This window comes from Salvelinus namaycush, chromosome 5 (genome assembly GCF_016432855.1).
Source record: "Salvelinus namaycush isolate Seneca chromosome 5, SaNama_1.0, whole genome shotgun sequence".
NCBI classification, from domain to species: Eukaryota; Metazoa; Chordata; class Actinopteri; order Salmoniformes; family Salmonidae; genus Salvelinus; species Salvelinus namaycush.
Genome location: NC_052311.1, coordinates 48,436,085 through 48,461,858, shown reverse-complemented (window position 1 = coordinate 48,461,858; position 25,774 = coordinate 48,436,085). Strand labels below are relative to the sequence as shown.

General features: G+C 41.3%; 3 protein-coding genes and 1 long non-coding RNA gene across 4 annotated transcripts; 1 reads left to right on the top strand and 3 right to left on the bottom strand.

Moving 5' to 3' along the window:
- Positions 1-9,579: 9,579 nt before the first annotated feature.
- LOC120047594 lies at positions 9,580-11,716 on the bottom strand. Its single transcript, XM_038993133.1, has 4 exons — positions 10,922-11,716; positions 10,692-10,798; positions 10,320-10,467; positions 9,580-10,040 (listed from the first exon to the last, which is right to left on the bottom strand). Exons 1-3 carry the CDS (start codon positions 11,478-11,480, stop codon positions 10,363-10,365), a joined length of 771 nt encoding a protein of 256 aa, XP_038849061.1. The 5' UTR covers positions 11,481-11,716; the 3' UTR covers positions 9,580-10,040; positions 10,320-10,362.
- A 1,662-nt stretch (positions 11,717-13,378) lies between these two features.
- On the bottom strand, positions 13,379-14,163 carry LOC120047595. Its single transcript, XR_005476908.1, has 3 exons — positions 14,048-14,163; positions 13,634-13,711; positions 13,379-13,445 (listed from the first exon to the last, which is right to left on the bottom strand). It is a non-coding gene; the product is annotated as an uncharacterized LOC120047595 (long non-coding RNA).
- A 1-nt stretch (position 14,164) lies between these two features.
- LOC120047156 (EF-hand domain-containing family member B-like) lies at positions 14,165-15,679 on the bottom strand. Its single transcript, XM_038992690.1, has 5 exons — positions 15,620-15,679; positions 15,236-15,448; positions 14,641-14,818; positions 14,417-14,521; positions 14,165-14,169 (listed from the first exon to the last, which is right to left on the bottom strand). Exons 1-5 carry the CDS (start codon positions 15,677-15,679, stop codon positions 14,165-14,167), a joined length of 561 nt encoding a protein of 186 aa, XP_038848618.1.
- A 1,146-nt stretch (positions 15,680-16,825) lies between these two features.
- Positions 16,826-25,745, top strand: LOC120048378 (ras-related protein Rab-5A-like). The gene is made up of 6 exons (XM_038994302.1): positions 16,826-16,978; positions 20,727-20,954; positions 21,187-21,338; positions 23,726-23,848; positions 23,988-24,081; positions 24,192-25,745. The coding sequence occupies exons 2-6, from the start codon at positions 20,789-20,791 to the stop codon at positions 24,305-24,307; spliced, it is 651 nt and encodes a 216-aa protein (XP_038850230.1). The 5' UTR covers positions 16,826-16,978; positions 20,727-20,788; the 3' UTR covers positions 24,308-25,745.
- The last annotated feature ends 29 nt before the right edge of the window (positions 25,746-25,774 follow it).

The window sequence follows — 25,774 nt, the reverse complement described above, 5'->3', positions numbered from 1 at the left end:
TAGATAATAGATGATAATAAAGTCAATAATATTAGATTAATGGGGAAGAGTGGGGGGGACAGGTATACAAGGAGGGTTTTTATACCAGTTTACATGTTCACCACTCATTATAGTCCCAAGGGAAACACTGACCAAAACTATAGTTCCTACCCTGTCATATTTCTTTCTTTTAAATGTTTTAAATGTATTTCATTTGCTGGCCTGTTAATGGGGATGTTTATTTGACAAAGTTGTGGACAAAAGTGGCAAAATAGATTATGGCTTTACTAACTATGGCTTTACTAACTATATATTTTACCCACATACTGCACATGAAGAAGGCTTCATTCTAATATAGAAATAGTTTGGCAATCGTGTGGAATCAGAGCAGCAATATATTTTATTATTTAGCTCCATTCAACCCACAGGTGTAAAAGCATTTTAAACTGACATGGATAATTACTATAATACTCTCAGAAAGGTTTCCATATCTGAACGCAATTTCAATAATCAAGTGCTGCGCTTGCAATTGTGTATCAATAAAATGACTTGCAGAACTTAAAGGGGTGTGGACACGCACAGGCTTCTCTCCGCTTGTTTTCATGCGTGGGAATATTATCTCAAACTAGAATATATTTTCAGATGAATTCGCCTGAACACTAAAAGGAAATCGAAATATCAAGCAAGCACAAATGTTCGTGACCTGTAATCACCAAGAACAGCGGGAATTTAATTATGTTTTGGTCTACTGATCAAATTTCAGCTTTTGAGACAATGATTTTGTGCACCTGTGCACAAACATCCGTCTGAAAACAAAGCTATTTGAACACAGTTGTATGTTTACTCAACCATTGTAGTTTTTTTTTTATCTCTTTCTCTCTCTCACTCACACACACACACACACACAATGTAGGCCTAAGCATTTGTGGGCCCGACAAGGGTGCGTGCTCAGCCCCCTCCTGTACTCCCTCTTTACCCATGACTGCGTGGCCACGCACGCCTCCAACTCAATCATCAAGTTTGCAGACGACACAACAGTGGTAGGCCTAATTACCAACAAAGACGAGACAGGGAAGAGATGAGGGCCCTGGCGGAGTCGTGCCAGGAAAATAACCTCTCCCTCAACATCAACAAAACGAAGAAGCTGATTGTGGACTTCAGGAGACAGCAGAGGGAGCATGTCTGCTTCTCCCTCCATCCACATCGACGGAGGGAGAAGTTGAAAAGCTTAAAGTTCCTCGGCGTACATAGCACCGACGATTTAAAATGGTCCACCCACACAGACAGTGTGGTGAAGAAGGCGCAACAGCGCCTTTTCAACCTCAGGAGGCTGAAGAAATTTGGCTTGGCCCCTAAGACCCTCACAAACTTTTACAGATGCACCATTGAGAGCATCCTGTCAGGCTATGTCACTGCCAGGCATGGCAACCGCACCGGTCAGCCTAACGCATCACCGGGAGCACACTGCCTGGCCTTCAGGACATCTACAGCACCCGGTGTCAAAGGAAAGTCATAAAGATCATAAAGGACCTCATGTTCACCACACTATCATCCAGAAGGCAAGGTCAGTACAGCTGCATCAAAGCTAGGACCGGGAGACTGAAAACAGCTTCTATCTCAAGGCCATCAGACTGTTAAATAGCCATCACTAGCCGGTACCCTGTCCTCCACCCAGTACCCTGTCCTGAACTTAGTCACGATCACTAGCACTAATAATGTTTACCCATTTCATATGTATATACTGTATTCTTGTCAAGTCCATCCTATTCAACTATTGCTGTATTTACACTATTCTATCCACGTATTCCTCCGATATACTATATATTTTACCCACATACAGCCCATAATGTCTATACATGCCATCATATACAGTAATATACTGTATATATATATACACTGCTCAAAAAAATAAAGGGAACACTTAAACAACACAATGTAACTCCAAGTCAATCACACTTCTGTGAAATCAAACTGTCCACTTAGGAAGCAACACTGATTGACAATAAATTTCACATGCTGTTGTGCAAATGGAATAGACAACAGGTGGAAATTATAGGCAATTAGCAAGACACCCCCAATAAAGGAGTGGTTCTGCAGGTGGTGACCACAGACCACTTCTCAGTTCCTATGCTTCCTGGCTGATGTTTTGGTCACTTTTGAATGCTGGCGGTGCTTTCACTCTAGTGGTAGCATGAGACGGAGTCTACAACCCACACAAGTGGCTCAGGTAGTGCAGCTCATCCAGGATGGCACATCAATGCGAGCTGTGGCAAGAAGGTTTGCTGTGTCTGTCAGCGTAGTGTCCAGAGCATGGAGGCGCTACCAGGAGACAGGCCAGTACATCAGTAGACGTGGAGGAGGCCGTAGGAGGGCAACAACCCAGCAGCAGGACCGCTACCTCCGCCTTTGTGCAAGGAGGAGCAGGAGGAGCACTGCCAGAGCCCTGCAAAATGACCTCCAGCAGGCCACAAATGTGCATGTGTCTGCTCAAACGGTCAGAAACAGACTCCATGGGGGTGGTATGAGGGCCCGACGTCCACAGGTGGGGGTTGTGCTTACAGCCCAACACCGTGCAGGATGTTTGGCATTTGCCAGAGAACACCAAGATTGGCAAATTCGCCACTGGCGCCCTGTGCTCTTCACAGATGAAAGCAGGTTCACACTGAGCACATGTGACAGACGTGACAGTCTGGAGACGCCGTGGAGAACGTTCTGCTGCCTGCAACATCCTCCAGCATGACCGGTTTGGCGGTGGGTCAGTCATGGTGTGGGGTGGCATTTCTTTGGGGGGCCGCACAGCCCTCCATGGGCTCGCCAGAGGTAGCCTGACTGCCATTAGGTACCGAGATGAGATCCTCAGACCCCTTGTGAGACCATATGCTGGTGCGGTTGGCCCTGGGTTCCTCCTAATGCAAGACAATGCTAGACCTCATGTGGCTGGAGTGTGTCAGCAGTTCCTGCAAGAGGAAGGCATTGATGCTATGGACTGGCCCGCCCGTTCCCCAGACCTGAATCCAATTGAGCACATCTGGGACATCATGTCTCGCTCCATCCACCAACGCCACGTTGCACCACAGACTGTCCAGGAGTTGGCGGATGCTTTAGTCCAGGTCTGGGAGGAGATCCCTCAGGAGACCATCCGCCACCTCATCAGGAGCATGCCCAGGCGTTGTAGGGAGGTCATACAGGCACGTGGAGGCCACACACACTACTGAGCCTCATTTTGACTTGTTTTAAGGACATTACATCAAAGTTGGATCAGCCTGTAGTGTGGTTTTCCACTTTAATTTTGAGTGTGACTCCAAATCCAGACCTCCATGGGTTGATAAATTTGATTTCCATTGATCATTTTTGTGTGATTTTGTTGTCAGCACATTCAACTATGTAAAGAAAAAAGTATTTAATAAGAATATTTCATTAATTCAGATCTAGGATGTGTTATTTTAGTGTTCCCTTTATTTTTTGAGCAGTGTATATATACAGTATATATTTATATATACTCCGGACTCTGACATTGCTCGTCCTAATATTTCATTATTTCTTAATTCCATTATTTTTCTTTTAGATGTTTGTGTATTGTTGTGTATTGTTAGATATTACTGCACTGTTGGAGCTAGGAACACAAGGATTTAGCTAAACCCGCAATAACATATGCTAGACATGTGTATGCGACCAATAACATTTTCTTTTATTTGAACTAAATTGTCCATTGATTCATGGGCATGTGTGACAACAATCTCTAACAGTAAGTCTATTTGTGTTGGGCTGTATGTTGTTTTTCTGGACTTAATGATTAAAGATGCACTATGCAAAAATCGCTCCGCCATTTCCTGAATGCTCAAATTCTAATAGTTCATCTAATTTCAGTTTATGTAACAAAACAAGCAAGTAGAGTGTAGAAAATAATTGTACCATCTAAACCGCTACGAAATATATTTTCCATAACCAAAAATACTGTATTATAAGCTGTTTGAAGCTGGTTTACAAAACTGAAAGTAAAAGATGCAAAAACGAAACTTAACAATGGAGAATAGAAATAGCACATATAACAGACCTCCCGCTTCTTAGCCATGCTTTCAATGAGAATGACAGATTTATAACCCACATTTCTACATGAATTTGGTCGTCACCCAAAAAGTTACATATTGCAGCTTTAAAGGCATGGGTCTGGAATGCAAGTTTTTAGAAATAAGACCTTACAGAACTTCAGCAATTCAAGGTTCCTTAGGGAATCTGATTTCACGCTAAGAAACGTGCATATTTTCCCCAGCCAATTTTAGTTGTGAAACTATCCATGTACAAGACTGAATTGTAGACATTTAGTTCCCTCTACTGGATATTGTAGGTACAGTAAATGTTTTACCATAAGGATTATGGGTACAGCATCGGATAGTTTCATAAAGTTGACTGAAGAACCACACAGGAGAATGCATCTTGCTCTCTATCAAAATCCAGAATGAAAATTATACTATATCGTTTTGCATGATGCAGCGGTTTACATGTATCGCCACTTGCCGTGAACTCGGCGGGTTGGCAAAGCGCTCATACTTATCATCGTTGCCCTACCCTTGGAATAGGACCTATTCCACAATGCCACAACAGCCCCTATGCCGTTCATTGACGTCTATTTATACGCGCACCGCGAGTCCGCTTGGAGAATTGACCACACTATGTAGCTTGCATAACTTGCTGCGACAAAGTGGGGTTTTCTCCCATCAGAAAAACAGACAATACTGCACAGAGAGCGAGAATGGACGGAAGCGCAATGGCGGGCATGGTCATCATGGCATCACAGTGATCGGCATCCCTGATCCACGTGAATCTGGAATAAAGTCCACATCTACCTGATATAACTCTATTTTCAATTGGGCATTAACAGTGTGGAATTTGACAATGGAACCAAACAGGTATGGTTTCTCAGGTGTTATATATAGGCTGCTCTTTGGTGCATCATATCCCTTATTTGATTATGTCAACTTTATGACAGGTCATAACTCACTGTACTCATCATACATGTTTGGGATACTAGAAACTACACATTGGCAAACGTGAACTAGACACCTGACCTGGTCTTTGCAATAGGCACTGGTCCATGTCTCCACTATGATGTCCAATGGTAACTTTGAGGAGCTGAGAGGGGTGGTATCACCTGAGGTAGCCTACTCTTACCATCTCCAAATTCCTATTTATATTCATCTAAATTAGTCTATTGTAAAGACAAAGTGTTGTGTCTTGTTTTAGATTCCTTGATCAGTTTTCTGATGAATCAATGGCCCATGTTATAGCCATGTCCCATAAGCTGTGTCTTATCTGGTTTCATTTCAGATAGTGGTCTATGCGCAACAGAGGTGCAAGTCTCTCTCAGAAACACAAAGAAGGCATCTAGCTATCTCATTGGACGATATTATATTTATTCTGCCAGAGGAAGTTTCCATAGTTTTTGATTAAAATGGTATTGCTGTGTGTGTGTGTGTGTGTGTGTGTGTGTGTGTGTGTGTGTGTGTGTGTGTGCGTGCGTGCGTGCGTGCGTGCGTGCGTGCGTGCGTGCGTGTGAGTTAGTGTGACGCATAAATGTGTCCTACTTCACTGTTTCTGTATATTTGTGTTACGTTCGTCGATGGAAGGATCGGACCAAGGTGCAGCGTGGTAGGCGTACATTTTAATTTATTAAATGAACACCGAAAAAACAACAAATACAAAACGAAACGTAACGTCTAGTAGGGCTAAACAGCACAGTACCAAAAACAAGATCCCACAAACTACAGGTGGCAAAAGGCTGCCTAAGTATGATCCCCAATCAGAGACAACGATAGACAGCTGCCTCTGATTGGGAACCATACAAAGAAATAGAAAACATAGATTGCCCACCCTAGTCACACCCTGACCTAACCAAATAGAGAATTAAAAGGATTTCTAAGGTCAAGGCGTGACAATTTGTCTTTTGTTAACTCTCTGTTTTCCTGCTTCCTCTTATTCTCAGGTAGGAAGTTTTGCTTCTGTCACGGCCGTCAAAGGAAGTGGACCAAAGCGCAGCGTGGTGAGCGTACATGATCCTTTTATCATAGAAAATTACGCCAACAAAACAACAAACGAAGAAAACAACCGTGAAGCTCACGAGGGCAAAGTGCCACAAACACAAGTCAACTTCCCACACAGAAAGGAGGGAAAAGGGCTACCTAAGTATGGTTCCCAATCAGAGACAACGATAGACAGCTGTCCCTGATTGAGAACCATACCCGGCCAAAACAAATAAATACAAAAACATAGAAAATAGAACATAGAATGCCCACCCAAATCACACCCTGACCAAACCCAAAATAGAGACAATAAAAGCTCTCTAAGGTCAGGGCGTGACAGCTTCATTGTGATGAGGTTCTGGCATATGTCCACTGCTGATGTTCCTGAGGACCAGGAGAGTACCAAGATCTTCAAAATGGCCACCACTGAAGAAGACGGCCTAAAGAAGAAGATAGTGACAGCTGTCTATGAGTAAGCATGGCATCCAAGACTAATCAATATTCATTTCATGCATCCAAATGTTTGGATTATAATTATTAAGTCTCCCTAAACTTTACTTAAATATGTTTAAATATGAATTAAAAACGTTTACGTGCTGTGTCTCTACAAATTCTTAATCTCTTACTGGATCTTGATGGATAAGCCAAGAGATTTGATGTGCGAGAGTTTGTCAATATTTTATTTACTTTCTCCATGTATGTGAACCCACAATAAGTAATGCAAACATTTAACCAGGGACTTCATTTTCTGCATTCTCATAGAGAAAGGTTGGGGGAAGTATGGAAACATACAAACCTCTACGCGAGGTAGTTAGTTATATTGTGTATAAAGAAAACACATTGTATTTGCTCTTGCTGCTTTTATATGTTTTGTATTGCGTCTCATAGTATTGTAGTGTGTTATGACAGCCATGTTGACAGTGTAATTAATGTGTTATAACACCTCCTAAGTGCTATAAAGTACACCTGTGTATAACCAAATGAAGAGAACGCTTCAGTGCTGTAACTTCTGATTTGGTCTAAATCACTTACACGATTTGCTCCAAGCACAATGACAGGAATTAAATCCACTTCCGATCCACGGAGCAGGATCAAGCTTCTTCTTCCATTCCTGATCAGAAATCCCGTTAGGAATTGGGCCACACGGTTTGGTTGTCATACCTAATACCCACCTATGTAGTTGGCCAGAATCTCACTCTCATTGTTTCAGGTCTTAAACTCTTTTCTAAAAGCCTGTCAAACTTCATATGTTTTCCCTTTCATTGCTGAGATACAGTTTGGCAGGATAAGAGAGCTCTGTTAAGATGCTTCACCTTATTTTCAAGGTGATGGTGGGAAGAGTAGTTTGGTTGTTTGTCAGCATTGGTTTAAATGGTCTTCCCTCAGCTGTTTGGAAACATCTTCAAAAGTATACTCTATAAAATATATTTGTCGTCACACTCTCTTTCTGTCTCTCTTGCTCTCTCTCTCTCTGTCCCATTTACTCTACTTCTCTTGTCGCTTTGCAGAGGTGCTAAAACACCATAGACAAATCTAAAGCAATTCCTATTAGATCTAATTTTAATGTGTTTCACTCCCTCCATCTCGCCTCTCAGATTCCACTGGGAGCTGACCAGGGGAGCTGAACCTGATTGGACAGTCACTAACATCTGGCACTGGAAACTGATAGGGTGATTGGACAAAGACCCATGAACACCTCTGTCACCAGGATACAGCATCAGACCAAGCATACACAGCACAGTTTACCTAATTCAGTTCCGACAACATTAAACTCAACAAAACGTTATTAACCAACAGAACTTCAATCAGCAGGACCATTGTACTCAGCCAAGCGCACCCAAACTCACTGAACCATTACAAGCCAACAGAAGAGTCACCTTGAATCCTAGCTGCTTTGTAGGGTGGACTGGATGGAACCAGAGCCCTACACACTGAAATACAGACGTATTATTTCTCCGTAAGTTCTCCGATCTCAGGTTTGTTGGGAACAATAGACTTTCTATGACCCTCAGCATGAACAATTAGTGCCTACAATATCCCTGCTGTTATAGTTTGTCCCAGAACAAAATAAACTGCTTCAAGGTGATACTGTATGATCTTTTGTCTCTTTGAAACAGTATCACAGGTTAAACTGTTGTTCTGTATTGTTCAGAAACACCTTAGTTGTCTGATTATTCAGAAGTAAAATTGATACCACATAGCATCTATAAAGGTAGGACCCAATTCATAAACACAACAATCCTCAGCAGAAGGGGGCGATAGTGTTACACAAATCACAATATGAATTAGTGTTTATTGAGGCGGTTGGATAATAACTGGCAAGTCTCCTTATCCTCCTGTAGATGTTTATATGATACACATTTTACATGAGTGACCTCGGTTTAGTTTGGGAAAAAACAAAGGTAGGATAGTATACACATACCGGTCCCACTTTAAAGGAAGTACAACTTGGAAAGGCTTTATATAGCATACATAAGCACTACATAAATGCTTCACAAATAATCTATAAGCATATGTCATATTCTATAAATGTTGTAAAAACATACAAAGTGTGTAATGTCACATTTGGCAATTCACCCTACAATGGTATTGGTTATGTCACCCTTTATACATCATTTAGAGAGTATGACAGATGCTTAGATGATTTGTGAAGGTTTTATGTAGTGCTTATGAAGCATACAAATATCTTACATTATGATTAAATGTCTCAAAGGAATCACAGATGTTGGTGTACTGTAATGTATTATGCCAGTGCCAAAATCAAACATCCTCTATTAGGCCGTCATTGTATATAATAATTTGTTCTTAACTGACTTGCCTAGTTAAATAAATGTTTAATAAAATACAATGTAAAACAATTACACTGACAGGCTATTGAACACTGTGTTTCATCCAATTCTGTCAACTCTTAAATCACACTATTAATGATGCATCAAAAAGAGAGACAATTCCTTCATTAGTAAGCATTAATTCATGCATAATGAAATATGGTTGGGGATTATTATAATTTCCAGGCGTGGTAATATGGGCAGGTGCGTAGGGGGTTCTGGTTAGAGACGCTTCCTGGTTATTCCTAATGTGATTATGAGTGTGCATAGCTTTACTTATGTTAAAATGCTAGTGAATATGTTTATAGCATATTAGCCAATTCACCACGCCAGGGTGTCAGATTGTTAAATGGTCATTTACAGTAGTGGAATAATTCAAGTGATAAAACACTGACAAAAAGCTAATGTGTTGTTTATTAACATGTTATATTCCTGTGTTGTTGGGTTTCGACATGGATTAGTGTATGCACCCCGGTACCTTTTATTCATCTGGTTATTCAAGTTGATATTGTTATCCAAACAATTACTTCAATATGCCGTCAGTACAGTAGGTGGGTGTTTGCGCACGCCTGTGTGTATGTGCGCACGCCTGTGTGTTTGTGTGTCTAAGGCTGTGGCCACATATTTAATTAGGATTGACAGATTAACATTATAACACTGACTAATAAAACCATAGAGTAAATATGTGTGTAAATCTAATCAAAGAGTATGACAGAACAAATAGGACTTCAAATGATAAGACTCCGATTGCATGCTGGTACTCATAATTCTCAGTATTTACTTAGTTTTCAGGAGTAGATACTGTATATTATCACATGAAGGAAGGGTAAGCATTTAGTTAGCAGCAGACAAAAAGGTATTACTTATTCTAGAAACAGCTTATTGCTCTCAACCTAAGAAAATACATTACAGTCCACAATCGAAAATAATTTGAATGACCGTTATTATGACAATTAATAGTTAGTCTCAAAGACAAAAAAGAAGTATAACACTTGTGTTGTATATGGAATACTTGAAGTACATTCTTTCACGGAATAGATACTGAGGAGGTAAAAGATACTATTCAGATTTAATTAGCTTGAATTTCCTTTAGAACGTCCCGGAAAATCTCCACACACATGTCCCCAGTGGGGTGTCTCATGGATGCCAGCTTCCACGCCTCCACAAATGTCTCCTCGGAAATACTTGCGCCCACATTTCGGAATATGTCAGTGATCTGAAAAGGAAATGGAGGCGGAAATAAGAATCAGAAGATCTCTTTGACAAATGATTTGCTCATGCTCCGTCCTATTTCAATAACATTTTGCGTCAATCACTTCTCCAATGGCAGAATTGTTCATACCAATTATATTTTTGAAACAACGGTTTCCTACATTTTGAATGCTGTAACAAAATCCCACATGGTACTGTATGTGGGATTCTATAAAATCTACTAGACCATATTTTCTTTCTCTCCCTTGATTCTTCAGTGGGTTCATTGGTATTCTGTACCTACTCTTAGGTGCGGGGACAGAAGAAGTGCTCCATGTGGACTCCCCTTAGGGAGTACAGCGTAGGAAACAGGAGGTCAAAGGCTGTGGTCTGGTCACCGTAGTTAGTGCTGTCGCTGACGCGCACTGTGGGAGTCCCGTACATACGATAGTCTATGTGGAAAGATGTCATAATTATACAGTGAGATTCACACAATGTAGAGAAGCAGGGGGAAAAGGACTACCAGTACATTGTAATGCTAAGATACAAATGTGAGAAATCGTGTGCTGAATCTGAGAATTTTCCCTCCCTGAATTGTTTTTGAGAAGTGTGGGAATTATTTCAAATTCTTCATGCATCTTTCACCTAAATATCTATTCTTCAGCGCGCTGCCCACCTCTGCAGGTTCCCGGTCCTCCGGTCTGGCCAAAGCCTCTGAGGCTGCAGGTCTCACAGGGAGAGCCTCTCTCTGCATGTTATCTGGGGCTGTGCTGATCTTACACTCTGAGGTAGAGTTGTCAATCAAAAGGGAATAGAATTACCACCAGTCTACCAATCACAGAAAATTGACTTGAATGGGAATGAGCATTCTAGTAATTATATTTCTATGCTTAGACACTAACTGACCACTGGTCAGAATACGCTGCTCCACTTTACTGATGGGCATTTTGTCCTTCCAGTTGAGGAAGTTGGCGAACTCCTGAAAGTTGATGAGTCCATCTTTGTCCATGTCACAGTACTCCATCAAGTCATCCAGCACCGGCCCACTCAGGTCCAGGTTAAACTGATGACACACGTCCTGCAGGTCCTCCCTGTCGATCACACCCTGACCCTTCTGTGGAGTCACACACACACACGAACACATGCACATAGCACACACACACACAGACAGACACACCTCAGACTGAACACAGTGAACAATCTCAAACGAACTTAATATTATCAAAGACAGTACAGTATGAAGATAACTGCTTCTCCAATAGAAATGCTTGTAGGCGATGTCATGGCGACGTTGGTTAGCTAAGCTCATGCGCAGAAACATGTCATCAGGTCTAACGGTAGTCTCGTGCCGAACTGCACATGTGCAGGCAATCAAATCAAAAGGCACTCCTTCGACTTTAAGTTGTTTTTGATGAAAATGAAAATGTGTCAGTTTGTCACTTTCACAACGTTGGAGTAATAACATGTTCAGCTACTTCAGACATTGGCTTGAATCTAGGTTGTGCCTTTATATTTAAGGAAAATTAACAACTATGGAAGAATTTTTCACTTCTCCCATTGACTTGCAGACCCCAAACCCATGTCTGGTCGGTCGAGTCTGCTTCGCAAAGCTTTCCCGGAAGTATTGCGATGTTGGTCCTGGTGTTTAGAAATTCTGTGATATTATCAAGTTAATACAGTAGAATTGTATATACAGTGCATTCGAAAAGTATTCAGACAACTTTACTTTTTCCGCATTGTTGCATTACAGCCTTATTCTAAAATTGATTAAATTGTTGTTTTCCCTCATCAATCTGCACACAATACCCCATAATGACAAAGCAAAAACTGGTTTTTAGACATTTTTGCAAATGTATTAAAAATTCAAAATTTACATAGGTATTCAGACCCTTTACTAAGTACTTTGTTGAAGCACCTTTGGCAGCGATTACAGCTTTGAGTCTTCTTGGGTATGACACTACAGTACAAGCTTGGCCACCTGTATTTGGGGAGTTTCTCCCATTCTTCTCTGCAGATCCTCTCAAGCTCTGATAGGTTGGATGGGGAGCGTCGATGCACAGCTTTTTTCAGGTCTCTCCAGTGATGTTTGATCGGGTTCAAGTCCGGGCTCTGGCTGGGCAACTGAAGGACATTCAGAGACTTGTCCCGAAGCCACTCCTGCGTCGTCTTGGCTGTGTGCTTAGGGTCATTGTCCTGTTGGAAGGTGAACCTTCGCCCCAGTCTGAGGTCCTGAGGGCTCTGGAGCAGGTTTTCATCAAGGATCTCTCTGTACTTTGCTCCGTTCATCTTTCCCTCTATCCCGAATAGTCCCCCAGTCCCTGCCGCTGAAAAACATCCCCCCCAGCATGATGCTGCTGCCACCACCATGCTTCACCGTAGGGATGATGCCACTTTTCCTCCAGATGCTTGGCATTCAGGTCATAGAGTTCAATCTTGGTTTCATCAGACCAGAGAATTTTGTTTTTCATGGTCTGAGTGTCCTTTAGGTGCCTTTTCGCAAACTCCAAGCGGGCTGTCATGTGCCTTTTACAGAGAAGTGGCTTCCATCTGGCTACAACCATAAAGGCCTGATTGGTGGAGTACTGCAGAGATAGTTGTCCTTCTGGAAGGTTCTGCCATCTCCACAGAGGAACTCTGGAGCTCTGTCAGAGTGACCATCGGGTTCTTGGTCACCTCCTTGACCAAGGCCCTTCTCCCCCGATTCCTCAGTTTGGCCGGGCGGCCAGCTCTAGGAAGAGTCTTGGTGGTTCCACACTTCTTCCATTTAAGAATGATGGAGGCCACTGTGATCTAGCCTTCCCCAGTTCTGTGCCTCAACACCATCTTGTCTCTGAGCTCTACGGACAATTCCTTCGACCTCATGGCTTGGTTTTTGCTCTGACATGCACTGTCAACTGTGGGACCTTATATAGACAGGTGTGTGCCTTTTCAAATCATGTCCAATCAATTGAATTTACCACAGGTGGACTCCAATCAAGTTGTAGAAACATCTCAAGGATGATCAATGGAAATAGGATGCACCAGACCTCAATTTCGAGTCTCATAGCAAAGGGTCTGGATACTTATGTAAATAAGGTATTTCTGTTTTTTATTTGTAATAAATTAGCAAAAACGTCTAAAAAACTGTTTTTACTTTGTCATTATGGGGTATTGTGTGTAGATTGATGAGTGTAGATTGATAAAAAAAAAAATCAATTTTAGAATAAGGCTGTAGCGTAACAAAATGTGAAAAAAGTCAAGGGGTCTTAATACTTTCCGAATGCACTGTATGTAACCTTGTCGTCGTGCCTGAAGGCCTGCAGCAGGGAGTTAAAGTTGTGGAAGTTGACCTTCTTGAGGTGCTGGTGTACAGCACTGACCAGGGTGCGCTGTCTGTCTGTGCCTTTCTGGTACTCTGCTGGAGGGGTGGAGTGGAGAAGGTCACCCGCACCTGTGGAGAAAGTTAAACCAAATTCTTCATCTTCAAACAATAACAGAAGGCTTACATTTTGGTCACCCCTCTAGACTACATTATAGCTTTACCCATTTTTATCAATTTCATACTGGCATTGTAATAGAAAACTCAATATGTGTCCTTTTATGAATATCTGTCCTTTTATTAATTAACATTTTACTCACCAAAGTCCTCTGGCCGCATCAAGATTCCATATGTAAGACCTGCTGGCACTTTCAATGTGTCTGCTATGCTATAAAAGGCTGGGAATAGAGGAATTAAAGCTACTGTAGTAGCTGGGCATGAGTTGTGCAATACACAGGTCTGGAACATATACTGAACAGGCATTTAACTAGATCTGCATTAAAGAGTTAATGTGATAGACGTACGGGTCATGCACTTTGCCAATCTGTGGCTGTATCCTTTCCCTGTCATCACATCTCTGAGAAACAAACTTTGCACTGTTATGAGTATGGGAAAAAATAGCAGTACACAAATCAACATTTGATGTCATGACTATTGGCAATGCATTGTGTGACATTGAATGGTGATGAGAAGTCAAGTGTTTAGAATAAACTTAAGGTAGGATAAGTGCTTACTTCTGAGTATCACACAACCAGTGGAGAGATTTGGAGACACTGCGTCCATCGTTGTGGTGGGGAGTAGGCACTCCGAACCTGCCGTCCTTTCCATAACTGCCCCACTTGTATTTCCTATCAACCTGTTCACCTGGGACACAACACAGTTATGATGGATTTACCCAGGCTGAAATCAAACAGAGAAATATCGACAGGTGTGATTAACCACTGGCTATGGTGTTTCTACAGAAATGTGTCTGAAAATTATGGGTGTTAAATCAATGTGTAAAACAACATATTGAATAGCATATAAATGACTTCCAAGCCTAAATGAAGTCCCCATTTGAACACTGTCAGAACCAAAGTGAGACAAATGTCCACAATACTCACCGACAAAGTAGGCATTGTGGGAGCGGATATAAGACTGGTGTCCCTCCTGAGCCTCTGTCTCCACCTGCTCCGCGCTTTTAGGTGGGTTGATAATAACACCTGCAGCTGCATCAGAAGGAACACACTTGTACATGAAGGCTTGTGGATATGTCTTTCAGTCATAATATGAATGTTCATGGCGACACATTGTAGCTTCTAGGGTCTTTCTTTATTGTTTGACTCACTTTTGGGGGATTTCACACCAAATGTGGCTTTGCCGGTGTCGGTGTCGAACCAATTTGGAAGCCCAGGGCTCTGATCACGTGACCTGCCCAGGGGGGCTTTTTGATTGGTGGAATACCAGAGCTGATGTAACCTCTGTTGATAGATGGTCTTAGGTGGTGGGTTGATCACTAATCCACCCTGTAGGAAATACAGAAACAAATGCGACCATAACAATTCCATGAATTAATGTGTTGATGATCTCTACCATGTTAAATGTATCTACAGATGTATGATCTTAATTTTAGCCCGTTTGCTACAGCAGGAAAACAATCCTGCAGCAACAGGAAATTTGAATTATTATGTGGATTATAATTAATGGACATTTTCTGTAGCGGTTGATACATTTTTTGTTAGGGCAAATCAAGTCTGGAAATTAGAAACTTTGGAAGTCTTTTTAAATCATGAATACACTACAAGTTTGCATTTCCTGTTATGCAGTAAACATTCTCAGCAACAGTGATCAAATTAAGATCCTACATCTGTAAAATTAAAACCTGGGTTTAGTTCGCTTAAAACTCACTATGCATGTCTCTGTTTATTTAGGCCTCTACTCACCGAAATAGAAGCTTGGCTGCTCTCTCCATGAACTAGAGTACTGGCAATGTCAGGGTCGTTGGCTTTCCCATGGAACACTCGGATAGTCCCTGCACCTGGGCATGTTGTGTTGAGAAACGTCCTCACTACTGGTGGGGTTTGGGGCTTTAAAATTAAGGTGTGTGAGACAGTGAATATACACCCATACAAACAGACATATTCACATTTCCCCCACTAGGAAACCGAGGTGTGATCTGATTGGCATTATAATTATAGGCTTACTGTGCCTGTGTTCTAGAAAAAAAAACATCAACATTCTATCATGTTATAATTACTATGGCGGGAAAAAAAAGTGCCTCCAGCGCAAAGAGGTCAATCGAACTCGATCAAAACAATGGAATTGACATGGAAACGCGTGGGGGAAGTGCGGTGAGGGAAAGATCCCGAATTGCCCCCCAGCAACATTAGTCTACATTTAGGCTATTGTTTATGTGTATTTCACACTATGTTGAGATAAAAATCGGAGTATAATGTTTGTATAGATGTTAACCCCAACACATGTTCATGTCATTGTCATTGTCATTGTCACAAATCAACTGCATTACAGTTAAAAACGACTGATTACCACTACCGATTTCTGTATGCTAGCTATGCTAACCAGTTTTCTGAAAGGGAGTTAGCATTTAGCAGTCACTTCTAAACCTGAAAAGGGACAACTTCTAAAGCAAAAACAGCTAAATATATCAAAATCAGACTTAAGTAACCACATTGTGGGCCTTCTACAATACATACAACATGACGGAATTTTTGGATGTGCGTCCATTTACCGCATCTATGCTGATTTATGTTATGGTGATTTAAAATGTATTGAATAATTCAAGTGTTTGTAAATATATATATGTCGTTCTGCCCCTGAACAAGGCAGTTAACCCACTGTTCCTAGGCCGTCATTGTAAATAAGATCTTGTTCTTAACTGACTTGCGTAGTTAAATAAAGGTATAAATAAATAAATAAAAACAATTAAGGACATGTATGATTATGAACATTGCAAATGTTTGCTTTTAGCCTACACTTTGGCAATATGACAAAGTTGCATACATCAAGTCATGTCATATGTTACAAAAGTTTTTGGGTGAATTAGTTATCACACTTGTGTAACATTACCTCTTTGCCTTATAAAACGATTCGTTTTCCGGATCCTTTCATCAGTGGCAATCTGCAGTTGCTACATCGATTTTTGGACTTAAAAATTAATTAAATGCACAAATTGATTATTTAAGAATATAACTTATAAATGCCTCGAACTTAGTTCAACTGTCGGACCCCATCAGAACCCTAAATTATACGTTTGTTTTACTCCAACAAAGTAAATGTAAACAAACGTTGTATAACCTCAAAACAATGTTCAAACTATAATGTTGATTCCATGGATGGCCAGTCCTTGTATCCATAGCTCTGTCTATTAATTTGAGAGCGGTTACATTTCTCTAGCCCCATCCCTCAGCTTTTTACTGAAACAGTGGCGGGGATTCGTGGTTGTTTAAATCGCAGATTGCCCATTTAACACGAGTGTGTGATTGGTTTATTCTCAGCGCTACGTAGGTACTCGATTTATCATCATACACCGTACCATGCAAAACAAACGGGAAGTGGGAAAGGGACAAGCTTTATGAAATTTATCGACCTTTGAAAAGATTGTGGAGTGCCGGAAATATATATTTTTGTAAATCCCTTCACCTACCTAGTTAATTATATCGGATAAGGTAAGCAGATATCATTCTAGCTAGCTAGTTTACCGGCAGAACTAGCTTGCTAGCTAGCCCTGGCTAGGCCGAAAGCTATGTTTTGTTAGCTAGCTCACAGCAAATAATAAACCAGCAGTTGACCCGTTCTTAATATACTGCTGTGAGTTGACCATTGAAATGTATGTATGTAGCTAGCTTCTACGTATTTGCGTGAAGCAGGGTGAGGCGTGGTTCAACCTTATGTAGCTTGCTAGCAGTAAGACCGATAGTTTTAGTGTACGAACTAGCACATTTTTCAATGTACTGTAGTTGTTAGTTTGCTAAAGTAAACTAGCTCGCTAACAGTAGCCACATAATCTAAATAATTATAGTTAACTAGTTGTAACTGGCTGGTTAGCTAGCGTGCTAACTAACCAATTTGTCGTAGACAAGATTGGACCAATGGGTGGGACTGAGGAAGCTAATGATTATTTTTGACGGACACAGTGCTTGATGATAGGTTCTATCCGCCATCATGACTGACTAGCTAGCTAGTCAACACAGTGGCTATTTGTGGTTAAGACTGACGTAACACGATTTCGACCCACATGTCTTCACTGCAATTATTTTTGACTAGACACATAGGCTTGTTGTGTTTACTTGTTGGGACTAGGGTTTCACATTTTGGGAAATATTCAGAGGTGGAAACTTTCCGTGGGAATTAACGGGAATATATGATTAAAAACATTTAAATGTAGATATTTTTTGTATTTGATATATTTAACGTTACCATATCATATGGAGACAAACATTTTACCTTATCATAAGTAGACATAAATGCAAATGATTAAATCCTTCCAATAAAAAAAAAATCGATTTAGTTACGAATTGAGCTTTAACTGAGTTGACTCTTCACATGGGATGATTTCACTGAACAAAAGAAAGGGAATATTGAATGATCCCCAATGATCCATCGCATCTCCCAAAAACGTTTTCAACATACATCTGTAAAATGATATTCTAGAAACTAAAGCTTTGGTTGTCTTCCTCTCAGGCTTCCATGTCTTCTCCCTGTAACTCCTCAATGTCCACCTCTTGAACATCAGACTCTGAGGCCTCATCATCACTGTCACTTTCCAACCTTGTTGAGGATGGCTCGTTGTCAGGCTCAAAACGCCTCAAATTTGCCCGGATGGCCACCAATTTTTCAACCCTTGTATTGGTCAGCCTGTTGCGTGCTTTGGTGTGTGTGTTCCCAAACAAGGACCAGCTGTGCTCTGAGGCGGCTGATGTAGGTGGGATTTGGAGGATGATGGAGGCGACAGGGGAAAGAGCCTCAGATCCACAAAGTCCTTTCCACCAGGTGGCTGATGAGATATGTTGGTATATTGCATATTGCATCTCCTTCCTAATACCATTGCTTGGAAGTGTACTTTGCCAGACTGCCAAGAACCTTGCCCTCATCCAGGCCAAGGTGGTGAGACACGGTAGTGATGACACCATAGGCCTTGTTGATCTCTGCACCAGACAGGATGCTCTTGCCAACATGTACGCTGTGGTGTGTATGGGCTTCAGGCAGAAGTCTTTATGTGTTTTGATGTATTTCAGAACTGCAGTTTCCTCTGCTTGGAGCAACAGTGAAGTGGGCAGGGCAGTACGGATTTCTTCTTTTACATCTGCAAGCAGAGTCTGAACATCAGACAGAATGGCATTGTCTCCCTCAATCCATGCAATGGCTACTGCTGTAGGTTTCAGGAGTTTCAGGCTGCTTACCACTCTCTCCCAAAATGCATCATCCAGGAGGATCCTCTTGATGGGGCTGTCCATACAGACTGATATGGCCATTTCTTGGAGAGACTCCTTCCCCTCCAGGAGACTGTCAAACATGACAACACCACCCCAACGGGTGTTGCTGGGCAGCTTCAATGTGGTGCTCTTATTCTTGTCACTTTGCTTGGTGAGGTAGATTGCTGCTATAAATTGATGACCCTTCACATACCTAACCATTTCCTTGGCTCTACTATAGAGTGTATCTATTGTTTTCAGTGCCATGATGTCCTTGAGGAGCAGATTCAATGTATGAGCAGCACAGCCAATGGGTGTGATGTGAGGGTAGGACGCCTCCACTTTAGACCAAGCAGCCTTCATGTTCACTGCATTGTCTGTCACCAGTGCAAATACCTGCGGTCCAAGGTCATTGATGACTGCCTTCAGCTCATCTGCATCATACACTACCTGTGTGTCTGTTGTCCCTTGTGTCTGTGCTCTTGTAGAATACTGGTTGAGTGGTGGAGATGATGTAGTTAATTATTCCTTGCCCACGAACATTCGACCACCCATCAGAGACGATTGCAATACAGTCTGCTTTGTCTATGATTTGCTTGACCTTCACTCTGTTGAACTCAGCATCCAGCAAATGAGTAGATAAAGCATGTCTGGTTGGAGGGTTCTATGCTGGGCAAACAACATTCAGAAATCTCTTCCAATTGCATCCACTGCTCAAGCAAGACATTCATCAGCATTTCTCTGACTACGTTCCCCCATTGAGTCAAAAAAACTTCTGATTCCAGGAGGACCATGAGCTGTTGCTATCGATAAGGTGTCTAATTCATAATTTTCACCTCTGACAAAAGTCTCTCTACTTCTATTCGAGGTTGCTTGTTGTGAGCGCTGAGGGAACTTTATGTAGTTGGCCAGATGATTCTGCATCTTTGTTGCATTCTTCACATATGATTTGGCACAGTATTTGCAAATATACAGAGCTTTTCTTTCTACATTAGCTGCAGTGAAATGTCTCCACACATCAGATAGTGCCCGTGGCATTTTCCTGTAAAGATTAGAAAAAAATGAGTAAAAAAAAACAACTAATACAATTCATGTACAGATAAATAGTTAAGCAGTTAGATTAAACAACTCCTTTTGTAAGACATTTCTTTTTTAAATGAAATATGTATGGAAACAGGTGAATTAACACTCCTCAGTTAGCAGGCTCAAGCAAGCTAAAACCCAAATGGTAGCAAAAACTAACTAGCAGAAATGATTAACAAGTTAGAAATGATTTAAACACACTTTGCTCTAGGCTACTATTTACTAGCTAACAAAAAAATCATGTATGTCATATAAAATATATTCACCCAACCCAGTATTGTAATCAAAACTTACCAGAAAGCATGTAGTCCTTGGCTCAGACAGTGTAGTAGTGTGGGCTCAATAGCATCTCATTAGTGTGCAAGATCTTGAGAATCAGCTGTACATGTGATGGAAGAATGCAGTGTGCATGCAGAGGGTTGCAATTCCATTGAATTGGGGATAGTTTAACCAAAATATGCCACACGACCTATAATTGCCTTATGTGTATCCCCCAAAAAAGGTTCACTGTTATAAGCCAACTTTTTTTTGTTGTTGATGAATTTAAGCAAAATTCCCGGGCTCAACTTCCCATAGAAAATTCCGGAAATTTCCCGTAAAGTTTCCGACCCTTTTGAAACCCTAGTTGGGACAGTTAAGAAATAGGTGTAATATACTCTTTGTAAACAAGTCTAATGTTACTGGCTAATTGCCAAGTGAAAGTCGTCGTCACATTTCCAAATACTGTCTGTAGTTAACTAGCTAGCTACATCCTGTGATTCAATGATATTACAATGATGATCAGAGACAAAGCTAATTTAACAATTTTTAACCAATTAAATGTCAAAGTTGATAGTTTGGATTATTTTGTAGTTGTATTTATTTTTCCCCCCACTACTTTATTCACTGATCTAGTGACAATTTATCTCATTTTTGGCAGTTCTAGGAGTGACCATTCAAGCGGTACTTCTGCATCCAGAGCAAGAGACTCGGGTGTAGGACATGGCAAGTAGGGGTGGTGCAACACGACCCAATGGGCCGAACACAGGCAACAAGATCTCCCAGTTCAAATTAGTACTCTTAGGGGAGTCCGCCGTGGGAAAGTCCAGTCTTGTACTTCGCTTCGTCAAGGGCCAGTTTCATGAATTCCAAGAGAGCACAATCGGAGGTAGGCTGATCTTACATCTTCGATTCATGTGTTAATGGTTTTGGGTTATCGTTTTGTCCTGTAGTGATTCTGACTGCATAACCTACAGAATGTAATCAGAAATGTAATCTCCCATGAGAGATATATATATATATATATAGTCCATTGTTGGAAACTGGACAGCCAGATGTTTTCTTATAGCCTACTGCAAACAAAATTCTAAATGCTGCTTTGACTGTTTGTCTCCTCTCAGCTGCCTTCCTGACTCAGACAGTATGTTTGGATGACACGACAGTCAAGTTTGAGATATGGGACACAGCTGGTCAGGAGCGCTACCACAGCTTAGCACCCATGTACTACAGAGGTGCCCAGGCCGCAATCGTGGTCTACGACATCACTAACAAAGTGAGTCAGCAGCCGGGTTTATGTACTCTGTCACACATTAAAAGAGACTTAAATTAGGTACAGTGCATTTGGAAAGTATTCAGACCGCTTCCCTTTTTCCACATTTTTATTCTAAAATGGATTAAATGTTTTTCCCCTCATCAATCTACACACAATACCCCATAATGACAAAACAAAAACAGGGTTTTAGACATTAACATGTATTAAAAATAAAAACCAGATACGTAAATAAGGTAAGTATTCAGACCTTTTGCTATGAGACTCGAAATTGAGCTCAGGTGCATCCTGTTTCCATTGATCATCCTTGAGATGTTTCTACAACTTGATTGGAGTCCACCTGTGGTAAATCCAAATCATGTCCATTCAATTGAAAAGGACGCACACACCTGTCTATATAAGGAATTGTCTGTAGATATCCAAGACAGGATTGTGTCGAGGCACAGATTTGGTGGAAGGGTACCAAAACATTTCCGCAGCATTGAAGGTCCCAAGAACACAGTGCCTCCATCATTCTTAAATGGAAGAAGTTTGGAACCACCAAGACTCTTCCTAGAGCTGGCCACCCGGCCAAAATGAGGAATCAGGGGAGAAGGGCCTAGGCCAGGGAGGTGACCACGAACCCAATGGTCACTGACAGAGCTCCTCTGTGGAGATGGGAGAACCTCTCAGAAGGATAACCATCTCTGCAGCACTCCACCAATCAGGCCTTTATAGTAGTGGCCAGACAGACGCCACTCTTCAGTAAAGGGCACATGACATCCCGCTAAAGGACTCTCAGACCATGAGAAACAAGATAATCTGGTCTGACGAAACCAAGATTGAACTCTTTGGCCTGAATGCCAAGCATCTGGAGGAAACCTGGCACCATCCCTATGGTGGTGGCAGCATCATGCTGTGGAGTTGTTTTTCAGTGGCAGGGACTGGGAGACTAGTCCGGATCGAGGGGAAAGATGAACAGATAAAAGTACGGTGAGATCCTTGATGAAAACCTTCTCCAGAGCGCTCAGGACCTCAGACTGGGGCGAGGGTTCACCTTCCAACAGGACAACGACCCTAAGCACACAGCCAAGACAACGCAGGAGTGGCTTTGGGACAAGTCTCTGAATGTCCTTGAGTGGCCCATCCAGAGCCCAGACTTGTACTCGATCAAACTTCTCTGGAGAGACCTGAAAATAGCTCCCCATTCAACCTGACAGAGCTTGAGAGGGTTCAAGTCAGGTGTGCCAAGCTTGTAGCGTCATACCCAAGAAGACTCGAGGCTGTAATCTCTGTCAAAGGTGCTTCAACAAAGTACTGTGTAAAGGGTCTGAATACTTCTAGAACTGAAATATCACATTTTACATATCTTTAATACATTTGCAATAATTTCTGCGCCTCTTTTTACTTTGTCATGGTGTGTAGATTGATGAGGGGGCACAAACAAGGGGCACAAACAATTGAATCCATTTTAGAATAAGGCTGTAACGTAACAATGTGTAAAAAGTTAAGGGGTCTGAATACTTTCCGAATGAACTGTATAGCATTAGGTACAGCTGAAGACATTTTGTGAAAATTTAGCAGGAGTTTGATTAGGCCCTCTTTAATAGGCCTAGTTGAGAATCTGAAGAAAATATTGAGGAAAAGGGGTAGCCTCGTTTTGCTGACATGTTTTCAAGCATCTTTCTGTAGTTCTTAGATTTGACCCAATTCTAAAATATCCCTATTCATTTAATTTGGTCCTAACAAACTTGTCACATCTAGGGCACTTTTGTTTTAACAAATGAATTGAGGGGATGTCATTGTTTTTACCCCTAGTTGCACCACACTTTCCAAAACCATCTTTCTGTTCAATGTGTAAATTGATATTTTTATGTTGTAAATGTTTCTGATACTTTGTGGTGCAATTTTGGCCAGGTCTCTCTTGTAAAATAGAGTCTCATTGAGATTAACAAACCTGGTAAAATGAAAGGTAAAAAATAAATAAAAAATGAGCAACTCCAATGAGAAATTCTAGGTTGATCCCCATGTCTGCTTTAGCTTTATTTGCTAAGACGTTTGCTGGGAAGTTGTTAGAACGTAGTATTTCATGGAAATAAGCTGTCAAACGAGCTTGGTTTTCTAAATCAATGCTTTGTACACAAAGCTTAAGCCAATGTTTGGAGCAGAGCATGACTTCAACTCAGCAATATGATACATCTTGTTGACAAACTCCCCATACATGTAAGCTGGGGAACATTATATTTAATTGTCATATTTTATAGAAGTTCTCCTTTAATGAGACCACATCTTGGATATCCTGCAAAGTCAATAGCATAACCAGGGAATTAAGGGAGGGGTTGTGTTGTCATTCTTCCACAAGGACCTTGTTATTGTCTGACTTAATCTCTTGTCCTTCTGCTGTTTGCCAGGAGTCCTTTGCACGAGCAAAGAACTGGGTTAAGGAGCTTCAGAGACAAGCCAGTCCAAATATTGTAATAGCGTTGGCTGGGAACAAAGCTGACCTTGCAAACAAAAGAGCATTGGATTTTCAGGTTCGTGCCAGTGAATTTGCTAATGAACATTACACTGTGCTAGTTTTATTCTCAATGGAGTCATCATACAATTTGACCTATAAGGCAGTTAAACACAACCTTTGTTGCATATTGACTGATTTTGGTGGTTTTCTTCCAGGATGCCCAGTCATACGCAGATGATAACAGTTTACTGTTCATGGAAACATCAGCAAAGACCTCTATGAACGTTAATGAGATGTTCATGGCTATTGGTAAGTGTTTTATGTTCCATGTTCATTACACTTTGTTTGAAAATGTTAACGAGTCTATCAATCTGATAATAGAAACACAGGTCCTAAACAGTTTCCCTATCGCTTCACAGCAAAGAAATTACCCAAGAACGAGCCTCAAGCTGACGGCGCGTACAGTGGACGGAACCGGGGAGTGGATCTTACGGAGGCAGCTCAGCCGGCCAGTCGCTCCTGCTGCAGTACCTAAACCTGTCCCACTCTTCCCACATGCACCTTCCCCCTCTCCTCCTAACTTTGAATAACATCTGGACATGGTGTTCCCCTTTCTGACATCAGACCTTCCACCTCTCGTCCTTTCTCCCCAGAATAGCTAAAGACTCTGTATAGCTGCATTTAAAACTTTTTTGTTTGTTTTTACTTACACTTTTTAAAATGAATGTCAGTATAATGTATGCATCACTACAAGGCCTAAAACGTTTTTTTTTTTTTTTACTTAATTCAGCTGGAAGACTAACCTCTACGAGAGAGAGAAAGGTGTGTGTCTGATTCCCTGAAGAGAAAGTGTAAACTAGGTCACAGGGTTAGTGGACTGGGGATAAAAGTAAGTTGTGTTCTTCCAACCAAAACAAACCAAATTCCCCCATTGTTAAATGCCTGGAGGCTATGACTGTTTGTACTGAGTATAATAACATTATTGAAGCAGTGTCAGGCACGGACTGTCAAACCAAGCATTCCACTTCCTGGCACCTGCTGCCGAGACGACGACATCTTCGTCGGCAGAGAAGTTTGGCGAGAACATCCAACGCCATTACACAACTGGCCCACTGCAACCGGTTGCACAGGATTTAAGGGTGGTTTTGTGATTGGATGGCTGGTGACTCTGCAAGTTTGTCACATCTATGATGACTGGCTTGTGCATCATGGGAAGTCCCTCTTGAAATCACAACATTCTCTGGTTGATGCATTGATTTAATGAAGAACACTGAGACAGTTGAACATGCTCAGACAAGCATTGTAAATTGTCTTGTTAAGACCTTACATATGACTAGTCCTTTGTTTCCCCAAACTGCTATTGTTGAACTATCAACTTGTCAGAATTAGTGGTGTTTAAAATTAGGCCTCAAAACATGCACCAACATAAGTCTTGACTATTACCTATCATCAGTCTGTGGAATATTACTCTGTTACATAGGGTGTTGCGGTGTTGTCTTCTACCAATACATCTTGGAGGGCATAAGCTTGTCTGGAAGATGTCTAGAGATTTCGAACAATTGTACAGTACACCATTGTAGGTCTAGGTCAGCTATGGATTTATTACCTTGTCACAAACTGGTTAAATGCTAATCAATGGTGGTCTTTTTAAATATGTAGTGTTATTAACAATTCAATTGCAACTCACCTGTGTCTTGGTACTTTTCTCAAAATGGTCTGTTCATATTTCAGAGGACTCTTGCATTGAACAATTGTTGGTTATATTTTAATTAATGACTGGCCGTTACATTTTATAAAACTGATACACTGTGTTGGACTTGCTAACCTATTGCCTCAAACAACCGATAGTGGCACTAACTGACTGGTAGTCTTCCTGAAGCCAGGTGGATTTAACAATGTAAAACATGAGTGTCAGGGTACAAGTCAATAAATTCAATAAATTAGGTATATTGCATGCCTTTATGTTTTCAATATCACAAGAATTGCAAGAGCTTTCATTCTT